Source organism: Cystoisospora suis (genome assembly GCF_002600585.1).
Source record: "Cystoisospora suis strain Wien I chromosome Unknown contig_1238, whole genome shotgun sequence".
Taxonomy (NCBI): domain Eukaryota; phylum Apicomplexa; class Conoidasida; order Eucoccidiorida; family Sarcocystidae; genus Cystoisospora; species Cystoisospora suis.
Genome location: NW_027154039.1, coordinates 118,346 through 129,010, shown reverse-complemented (window position 1 = coordinate 129,010; position 10,665 = coordinate 118,346). Strand labels below are relative to the sequence as shown.

The 10,665-nt window shown below is 51.0% G+C and overlaps 2 protein-coding genes across 2 annotated transcripts in view; one reads left to right on the top strand and one right to left on the bottom strand.

Moving 5' to 3' along the window:
• The window catches only part of CSUI_002949 (zinc binding protein), a 4,493-nt gene extending 3,069 nt beyond the window's left edge, over positions 1 to 1,424 (top strand). Inside the window, exon 5 of the mRNA XM_068063147.1 lies at positions 81 to 1,424. Within this exon, the coding sequence (XP_067924886.1) occupies positions 81 to 164 (84 nt within the window). The 3' untranslated portion in view covers positions 165 to 1,424. The remainder of the gene's footprint in view (positions 1 to 80) is intronic.
• A 281-nt stretch (positions 1,425 to 1,705) lies between these two features.
• The window catches only part of CSUI_002948 (uncharacterized protein), a 24,938-nt gene continuing 15,978 nt past the window's right edge, over positions 1,706 to 10,665 (bottom strand). The window contains exons 10-15 of the mRNA XM_068063146.1: positions 9,862 to 10,110; positions 8,845 to 9,354; positions 7,868 to 8,122; positions 7,307 to 7,525; positions 4,517 to 6,991; positions 1,706 to 3,614 (exon numbers count right to left, since the gene is read on the bottom strand). Coding sequence (XP_067924885.1) covers positions 3,507 to 3,614; positions 4,517 to 6,991; positions 7,307 to 7,525; positions 7,868 to 8,122; positions 8,845 to 9,354; positions 9,862 to 10,110 — 3,816 coding nt within the window. The 3' untranslated portion in view covers positions 1,706 to 3,506. The remainder of the gene's footprint in view (positions 3,615 to 4,516; positions 6,992 to 7,306; positions 7,526 to 7,867; positions 8,123 to 8,844; positions 9,355 to 9,861; positions 10,111 to 10,665) is intronic.

Below are 10,665 nucleotides of genomic sequence, written 5' to 3'. Positions count from 1 at the left end.
GGTTTAGGGTTGCATCGACTTCTTCCCTTTTCCAAGACAAACTCCTTGCGTCAGTCGTACGGCCGTGTGTTTTCTTTCAGGCTCTCCTGAAGAGTGTTGAAGAGGATGAGCGAGGTCAGCAAAGATCGGCTGCGTGTGTCTCATCAGATCTCGAGTTTGAGTAGGAAGACTCACATAGAGTTTTCCTGATAAAGTTTTTGCTCTCTCGTATTCATGATGTATGGATAAAATGACGCCCCCTCTTTCAGAGACGGGAACATCAACTTATTCTCAATCGAGTGGATCCATCATCATATGGCAGATCCAGCAGAGAGCTGTTTTTTTTTTCACGGGACTTTTCTACAGCTCTCCTCTGTTTCTGAAGAATCCGCCGAGTACCATATCAGCGAGCCCAGATGAGGCCTTTAGCTGAGTGCATACTTGTAAAATTATCCCTCCCTCCTCTTCTGGTGGTCTTTTCGAAGCATGTGAACTAAGGAAGGCTACGCACAGTGTGTACTGAGAAGGAAGGAGCTCTTGAATATAGGATAGTCCTGTGTGTGCATCCGGGCTCCGTTGATGGTTGTCGTGCTTGCTCGAGCGTTGTGTGTGTGTTGTCATGTCGAGGTGCACGTACAGACAGACACTCGGAGCGGGGGAGGTCTTGAGTTGCTTCCAAAGTGATCTGTTTGTCTGATCAGGTGAAACGTGACATAATTTCCTTCTGTCCCTGCGATGGTCTGAAAGCTCGTCAGAATACAGAGGAGACACTGCCGTCTTGCTTAGCGATGGTCTGAAAGCTTCTCAGACTACAGAGGAGACACTGTTGTCTTCCTGTGTGGGTTTCTCTTTCATTGCTGTTTTCCCGTTAGTCTCACCTTGGGTTTTCTCTCCGCTGGGCATGTTGGCCTTTCGCCAAAGGCCCGGCTCGCCAGGGTCGAGTGTGAACAATTTCGTTTGTTTGCTGAGATGTTTTCTGATGCCGGGGTCGGAATTCAGCTATCTCGTATCTTTCTTTTCAATACTTTTAATGGAGCATCAAAATGATACTACTGTCTATGTGTGGTGTATAGGTAGCCGACACTCGTGCGATTTTTTCAAAGACTCTTAAGGCACGGCCTTCTTGCGTTTCTCCTCATCGCATCTTGTCTGCGAGAGTTACCCCCAGCCAGGCGGCTGGGCTGGCTCTTCGCTTGTTACCTTGTACAACCAGCCTGCCTGAGTCGCACGTGCTTCGTGTTTTCAAAGTTTGGTGTCACGTTTCCTCGAAACAATTGTGCTCCATTCATTGCACTTTTGATTCGGTTTTACTTCTCCCGGGAGACTTGTGTTTCTCACTCGTCGTCTGTCGGCAGCCGGGTGAGAAACACAGCGACCCTCTGGTGCGGTACAGTTACATCTATATAGATGTAGAAAGGGATGTTTATACTTGTCGATAGCAAGGAATATAAAACTTGGCTGCAAAGGCCAAGGCTCTCCGACTAAGGCACATGCTGGCAGTGCTGATTTTCACTCGTGACGCCGCCTTGTTCGGCCTGCAGCAAACCGGGAGCGAGATGGCCTCCTCCCCGCGGAAGTCATATTCACCTAGTGCCTCAAGCGACTCGGTTTTGAGCCAACTTAGTCGCCTGACAATCTTGAGGTCTATGCTGTCGGACGAATCAAAGGGGATCAAACTGAAAGACGATTGCAAGGCAGGAGCCAACACGAGGGCTACTGGGAGTTTGTCTGGCAATAGATAAAAGGTCACTTGATTACACGTCCAGCTAGAAGTGAGGGTGCAGCTGCTTCTGCTCCTTTCTTCTCGCTACTGTCAAAAGGAACGGGGCATTCAAAATCCCGGTGTAGATCGCAGCGTCAATTTGCCGGCAACAGAGGAATCTCTTCTTCACACAATGCTTTGGAAACCTCTGGGTCTGAAGACCTCCCGTTAAGCTTATCAAGTGAGCTACGGGCAGCGAGGCAAGTGATGCGGGTATTCCTTCCAACGAATCTCTGGGCGAAGTACCGCTTACAGCAACAGTCTTCCCCGGGTTCCGCGCACACGGACAGCCACCCAACTACCTAGCAGCCACTGCAACCACTTGAAGAGACCCGGTGTCACTTCGAACTTTGATGAGGCGAGACCTCATAGCAGCGGCAACTACTAATTGTGGACAGGTGAGACGCCTTTGTAAGCAAAGGCGTCTCACCTATCCACAGCAAGTGCGTTCTTCATTTCCCAGAAGATGACCTCCGAGTTCGGAAGTATGCACCTTGATGACCCACAGATAGGGAGACCCCGGACTGCCGGGAGGACGTATAGACACAAAGAGAAGGCAATCCGAAGAGTGAGGGCCCTTGTAGAGAAAATACATCAGAAAATCGTAATGCAGAGAAGAATGGCATAGAAAAGCCACAACACACCGCTTCGAAACAGCCTTGCGCGCGCCAGTGTACACAGAAACATATGTCTTCTACGTCTATCAATATTGGCGCTGTGCCTCTACATCTACATACGTAAAGTATAAACATAGATGCATACACACACCACCCCCCCGTGAACGAGAAAACAGTAGGGGGTGGTGTAAAGCCGACTTCCCCGCATGGCGAAACAAACCCTTTGTATATTACCGGTAAACTAAGACGCCACTGCCGGAGACACGGCTCCAGTCCCTTTCCCCTTCGTCGAAAAAAGCCCAAACTCTCGTTCGCCAGGCTGACAACTCGTGGCATTACGATGGCTGGGGGGGGCGGGGCGAGGGGTCGCCAAAGACAGCTGGGTGGCGATTGACAACATCGACTAAGAGTGAACTTGAAAACACCGAATGTACCCTGTCTCCTCTCCTCAAAAATTTGCTCCTCTTCTTAGGGCACGCGACGTCATATAGAAGACGTTACACGCCTCCGAAGCTGACCATTCTTCGTGAATGGATGGCTGAGGAAGTACGGGAGGAGATAGACGCGCCCGCACGTGTAAGATGCATACATGCATCTCTTCAAACATTCTCTACTCTCTGAGTCACTTGTCGAAAACCTGTTGAAACGTGCAGGGCACAAGTTGTTGTGCTGGGAAAGATAGAAAAAAATTCAAAACCAGAGAGCGACGCTTGAGCCATGGGAATGGGGAACGCGTCATCAGGCAACGGGATAGGCAGGAACAAGACGAACAAGCTTTCGAGTGTCCAGAGAGAGAGAAGAAAACCATAAGACCTCGTTTCTTCTGCTGCTGTACAGGAGCTTCCCATAAGAAAAAGCACCTCCCCCCTGAAATCTGTCTGCTGCACTCCCGCGATCGTCAGAGGAGGAGTTTATGACAGGCGCTAAAGTCGCAGTGGTGCATCAATCTATACATATATGTATATGTATATATATGTATACATGGATGTCTGCTAGACCTCAACAGTCTAGGGAGGCAAACTCTTGACACCTCCTGTAGTGACAGCCACCACGACACACGCGGCGTAGTCTTCAGCAGCTAGTGCCAGCTGTGCGGGAGGGCGGGGCGGATGCATGAGAGAGTTGAGAACAGTTGGTGAATACCATCGTTACAGATCCAAGCCAAGCATGCGGAAGAGATTTTTGATTTGTTCATGGCGATTCAGGAGGCGTATAAAACGTGACTTGATTCGAGGATCTTTCAGCAGCTCAGGATTCTGGAAAAAACACACACGAACCATATCACCACTCATTCTTCTGCGAATGCTAGGCATCACACGTTCACTGTGAATTCGTATGCAGACTCGAGCTCGAGAGAGCCACGACGCATGGACACGACAGAAAGAAGAGGCTTTCCAACTGCGTGGAGTACCCAGGACTCATCGGACACAGCGATGCATCGCCTCTTCATACTTGAGTGACGTACACCTAAAGCAACTTGAGACAAGGCCAGCTAAAACGATCGCGTACTACCACAGCCTCCGCCAGTTCCAACCGTTCTCCTAACCCTTCTGAGTAATTTACCCCGTGGGTCCATTCGTACACTAGCGTCATCCACACGGGAAGCACGTGTCCGGATATATATGTGCGCTCCTCCTCTAAGCACGCGGCTACAAGGGGTCACTTGCCTGGAGACAGAACCACTACACATATCAGGCAGACTCTCTCGGTCACGGTCCCCGCGTTCCAATCACCGAGTGTTAGACCATTGAGGTGTATACAGTTATGTTGCAGGGTTGCTCTGTACTGGCTATGCGTAGGAATAGGCATGGGGACGTGCATACACACCAGAACGCGGAGCACCACTTGCTGTCTTCTCTCCTGAATTTAGTCATCTGGTGTTTCACAGTCCCCCTACGGCCCATAGGTGATGGAGGATCCGTCTACCGATGTGCCACCGTACAGATCGTAGGCTTCCGTAGTAGCGTACGTTCTTGCAAGAACGAAGGATGGATGCGCTCTTTATCTGATCAGTTTGATAGTAAATGTAACTTCACGGGTGAGCTGTAGTTCAATCGTTTTAGAGAGACTTCGCACTGACTGGAGAAACATCTGCTATTGCTACATGCATGCAGACACCCTGTGATCAATCATATAACCGCAAAAGACTTCCTATTACCTGCGCAAGCTTCGTAACATCCATGTTTTCCCTCAAGCCGTCAGCCGCAAACTCCTTCCAACCTGGGCAGGCATCAAGCCCTCCACCTCCCGCATTTCCGTCTGCACCATCTCCCTGGGGCTGTTCCTGCTGAACTGCACCAACTCCGCCTCTTCTTTCTCCCTGCAGCATCGCGTCGCCAGTCTGTAGTTGAGAGTGAGTGACGGCTGTCTGTTGCTGAGGTAAAACACCTCCAGACACAGCCATAGGCTGGTTCATCGACTGCGGTAATGTCGTCAGATTCATCTGACGTTGTCCAGGTGCCTGCATCAATCCTCCTCCCGCTATCTGCTGGGAGGGCAGCCCCAACATCTGCTGAGGGCCTGTCGCTCCCCGTTGGAGCTGAGGGGTTGCCATCAGGCCTCCCAGTTGTTGGGAAGCCCCGGGCGGAGGAGCGAAGCCTGCGGGCGTTGCCATCGGCAGTTGCTGGTGAGGGGCCATGTTCCCAACTACTTGCGCGTGATGCTGAGGCAAAGCAGGAGGGGAAGATGGAACAGACATCTGTCTGTGTGGCTGATGCTGCATGCCAAGCCCGACACCAGTCTGAGTCCCAAATGGCTGCTGTGCTCCCTGAGCTGTGACAGCGCCTGCAGCGTCTCCTGGTAGGCCTGTAGGCGCGATTCGCCCCATCACCATCTGCTGGTGCAAGTGCCCCGCAGCTTGGGAAGGGGCCATCCTGCTTCCGCCCGCTGTTACTTGGAAAGCCCCTGGCCCTCCTTGCTGCACCAGCGCACCCTGGGGCTGTTGCGGAGTTCTCCCAGCCACACCTTCAGTACCGATCTGAGCTTGTCCGTACATTCCCTGCTGCTGAGGCAGTGCCGCCCCTCCAGCCTGGGGATGCTGTTGGATCACCATGCTACCAGCCGTCCCTCCTCCTTGTGCCACCAGGTGGTTTTGCGGCATTACGACACCTTGAAGCTGCAGCTGGTCGGGAGTCGTTCGAATTTCTGGAGTCTGTAGAGGCGCGATGCCTCCGCCCTGCTGGATACTTTGTTGCTGGGAAAGGGCGATTTGAGGCTGCTGCTGCTGCTGCTGAACTAACTGTCTTGTACTTCCAAAAGACTGTGCCCCCGACACATGGATCTGCTGACCAACCCCTGATAACTGCTGCTGTTGCTGTGTGACCGCCATTCCTACCGGTTTTCCCTCTCCCGTTTCTAGCCGGCCTTTCTGCCCTTGTCCCGACAACATTCCTCCGCCAGGCTGCATCGTTCCAGCTAGCTGCTGACCAGGAAGCAGGGGGATGCTGGTAACGCCTTGATGACCAAGAGCCTGAGGGGCCTGCAGGTTTCCTCCTTGTAAATTGCTATGCTGTTGCAGCTGTTGCAAAAGGAGAGTCTGCTGTTGCTCTGCACCCTGCTGCAGTCCGGTCAAATTTGGTACTGTCTGTGAAGATACCATCCCGCTTTCTCCTCCGGGCCCCGTGGCCGCACCTCCTCCTGGTGGACCGACTGAAGACTGTGCGGCGAGACCCGGCTGCTGAAGACCAGATGCCGTCACCTTGTTCTGTTCTATCTCCCTTGCTTGCGCAGCTCGTTGTATCTGTTGCAGTTGTTGTTGGATGAGTAGCTGGTGGGATGTGGGGCGCACTTGCGGCTGGATGCCTCCATGTGACGCAGTCATTCCTCGCGGTTCCTGTGTCCCGTCTGACACCAACACACCTACTGCTGCCGCCCCCCCTGTCGTCTGAAGATCTCCTCGTCCGCCGGAGCCCAATCGATCAGGCACACCAAAGGCTCCACCTGCCTCTTGGCTTATCTGGCGGCCATGCTTATCCGGGACAGCCGCGAAGCCATTCCTTCTGCTTTCATCAGCCACTCCCGCTGCTCCTAGATGCTGACCTTTCTTCTGCTGATCAGCAAAAGCGCTTTCACCCTCTCTTGAAACCGATGTGTCAGCGTTAAGCTGCATCGGGAATTCCCCTGCGCCACCAGGCTTTTCTGAAACACCCGGTTGTCCTGGAAACTTTTCTTCGGACCTCGTTTTCCCTCCACCGCCGGCAGCAGTACTCGCACAACTTTCCTCGTCCGTTCCCTTTGTCTCTTTTTCTTCCACGCGAAGAGGCTCAGGCTGTTCTTCCTCGGCAGGTCGTTCGGGCGGTGGAGGGGGAGGAGGCGGCGGCATCTTCTTCTGCAGGGTCAGTCCTCCTGGGACCGCTGCCTCGTAGTCATCCACATGCTTACTTGGAGCACGGCGACTAGCTTTAGCACGAGATCTGAATGGATCAGATGACGCATTTTCTCTTCCTTGGCTTCCTGTCCGTCCTGCTGTCACTGCGGCGGCAACGGCTGCCGCGGCTGCTGCCGCTGCTGCAGCTTTGGCTGCTGCAGGGTTAGTGGGAAATCCTGAAGCATGTCCTCCGACGCTTCGAGCCAATGAGGCACCAGCGGTCTTCGCCACAGAGAGACAATCGACAGGCGGGGGAACGGAGAAAGGCTGTAAGAGACAGACACATGGCAATTGAGTCGAGAAATTGACAGATATTGATGAGTCGATCTTCATCAACACAGTCTTTCTGTTACGGCAACGTCAACACGTGGCAAAAAACCTCGTGGAAAGTGTGAAAAACAATAAAGCGCATGCAGTCTGACAAACCGTGATCAGAAAGAACACCATGAGAAGGCGCCAGGAATTTCGCAGTCGTTCCTCCCTTCTTTTTGACGTTTTCACGTCATATGTGTGTCTGTCCTCTATAAGCCTAGACAGAGGTTCTTCGAGTTCCTCTCAAGATGTGTTGAGAGCCAACCTTACCACATGGAATCGAAGCAGCGGGTCTGAGCACCATAGGGGGAAGTCGTCGTCGTCCCGAACTCCTTGGCCCTTCTTCTCCTGTTGAGGATCGTCTGACGGGACACCAGGAGAGTTGCCTGGCTGAGCGTCTTCTTCAGAGGCTTTCTTCACACTGTCCTCTTGTGCTTGACATCTTATCGCTTCCACTCCAACGGCACACCACCAGTCTTGACTTCCTTCCTGATATCACCATACATCAAGCATTCATGAGTTATGCGACCATGATCATCTCTAGAGAGTAAAGAGAGGAAGAATGCCTAATTCATAGTGTAATCCTTAACTCACGACAGAACCAGCAAACAATAACCATATTCATCGCCAGGAGGCCTGGTTCGGCATGATGATAGACCACTTCAAAAAGGAGGGAAGTGCAGACGATATACGAGAGACTAAAGCCTCGATGGAAGCAAAAAAGAATCGAGAAACATTGATGCAACCAGCCCATGAATGACTTCCCGAAGTTTATCAGAAACTTCGAGATTAGAGAGACAGAAGAGAAGGCAAGACGGTTTTCTTTCTTACCAGAACTCTAGCCATAACCGCTGCATCCACAATAAGACGAAGTGAAGCATCCTGGATCGGCTGAGCCGCAGGAACAGGAAGAAGTGGATCCGTAAGAGCGGCTGCTCTTCTCACAGCGACGTTAAAGACAGCGTCACAATGAGCGACAACATCCCACGCGGCTTCCTCTCCCCCCCAGTACAGTTGCTTGCGTAGGCGTGATGAAGGCGTAGAGGCAGAGAAATCGGAAGGGAAGAAAGACGATCCAGCAAGGAGCTGCACACGCGAAGGCAAAAAAACCAAGCTAACTCCTTCGACCCTCTCAATACCAACGAAAAGCAAGCAAACACTCTGAACAAGAAAGGGGACACCCGTTCCACGTAAACAAAAGTCAAGACAAGAGGAGTCCAGCGAAGGCCCTCTCTCTCAGTCCACTGACACCACCGTCACGAAACAAATGGCTCTAGCATAGAAAGGATTCTGGAAAAGTAAAGGCGACAGGAAGAAAAAACGACACAGATTGGTGAACTGGTACGGCGTCGATATATGTATATATATATATATACGTATATACATTTCCGCGCTGAGAGTGCGTCGGTGTGTATATACACGCAAGTCGAAGAAGGCAGGCTATTCCGTGTTACTTAGAACTTTCATCGACTGTCTCGGGAACTGCGAGGGATGGAAGCCTTTTCGCACCGGAAAGTTTCAGAGAAGACGGTTACAGCATGGATCAATCCTCTCTTACTGAACTCCACACTTGCGAGACGGAAGAGATGCAACTGCAGACACACGAATACGTATACGTACAAAAGAATGGAAGTACTGCAGGTGTCCTGCCTGCAAGCATGGTTATTCTGTACAAACAGCGAGCTTTCCAGAATCATGTACACCGACGTGCTGAAGGTGAATGCACGGATCTACACATAGCCGCATACATATATTCATCTCTTCATACGCTACGGGGCACCTGAGAACGCGATGGCATGAAGACGCACCAGCGGTGGAGGTTCGAGCCGCAGCCCACCGATGCGCACGTCTAGGTCTTCTGTTTTTGAGAGGAGGATGATCGCTTGTCTTGCGAGAATGAGAATTCTATGTTTTTTCTTCTTTTCTTCTTCGATAAGAATATCTCTTTCATCTTTCCAGCCGCCATGTGCCTGCAACATCTTCGCCTTCGAGCCTCCCCCACGCTGCGCTACTCCATGCAGCTGAGAAGAAGCTAGAATAAGTTGACACTGCGACAACAGTGTTTGTAACGCAGCCCGAAGTGGTCGTAGCAGATTCCCCCTGTAATCTTTCTTGTGGCTCGTCGATCGCCTTTCCGTCGTTGTCGTCTTCGAAGAGTCTCTTGGTAGGGAAGCCCCTCGGGAAGTAGAACCAGGGAGAGACAACGTCTGATCAGCCTGAGAGGTTCCCGGGGCAGAGTTCGATGAGGCCGCGTCTTGTGAGATTGTTGATCCCCCCGGCGGCTGTAAATCTTCATAAATATCCAAGTCATCAATCGCCTGGAAGAAGGAAAGAGAAATCAACAAAGAAGTAAAAGAATCCAGAGGCTTCCCACTAAGAAGGACAGCAAACCCCGCGTCGCAAGGGTGGTGGGACGCTGATCAACTGATCGCGTCCGTGGATGCGGCGCACAGCCTGAGATCACTTCCATTACCGCATGCGGATTCTTGGTGACACTGGAGACAGAACCTGTATCCATCCATGGAGAGCTCCAGATCATATGTATAAACGGAAAGAAATTTCTTGAACTAAACAAATCACGAGTAAATGTAGGATGTAGAAAACGATTTCCAATATCCTGACCTTTTGTAGTATGAGGAGAAAAGACATACAGTCAGGAACACACCAGGAGGTCATTATCAACAGAGCTCTGTAGACTTAGTCCAAGACGGAGAAACAAGGCATAGTACGCATAAATCAGATGACACTTGGAGACGGTCAGTCTGAAGTGCCACAGACAGGGACTTGCTTTTTTCGGCATTCTGTCTCAAACACGCTTGGTTTACCTCTTCATCCGTACTCTTTGCTTTCCTCTCCTGAAGTTCCTCTCCTTCTCCTCCGTCGTCATGTCCTTTTATGTCATTTTCTTCATCTTGGTCTAAAGAAGCCCAGAAAGGCAAGGCTTCTTCATCATGTTGAAGAAGAGAAAAAAGAGGAGCGACAGGATGAGAGGCATGTGTTAAGACCATCTCCACCAGTAGAAGCAGACGTGAGGCTAGAGCGAGCCACAAGTGGGTAGAACAGTCATGCAAATTCTGAAAAAGAGAAAGGAAGGAACAGGACACCAAGTCAGTAAATCCTCTTCTCGTATGCTTAACATGAACAAAGAGGAGGATGAAATAGCAAAACAGCTCAGGGAACCAAGCGCCCTACACATAACAAGCAAAAACGAAGACCACACAAGGTAAACAAAACGAACCAAGCACGCATCCAAAGACAATCCGAGAAGTAAAGCCATCTATCTCATGGCTGTCCAAGTGCTAACTGGAAAAATGGGCATAGCCGAGATCTCCCTTATGGTAAACCTGAAGAGATCTTCTCTGGCTTCGCAAGGTACTTGTGAAAGAACTTGATCCATACATCTTGGATGACTGCATACCGGCACCGGATGTTAACGTCTTATATTCTCAAGTTTCATACGTTGCGTAAGGCTATTTGCATGCAGAATACCGCTCAGCAACCCCTCCTAGACTAGCACTATACTCATGCGGCTAGTGTTCAAACAGTATCTCTTCTGCGTACCGAGGCAGAAAATCACAAGCATTATCTATCTATCTATCTACGGGCACATACGTACATACATAGATATA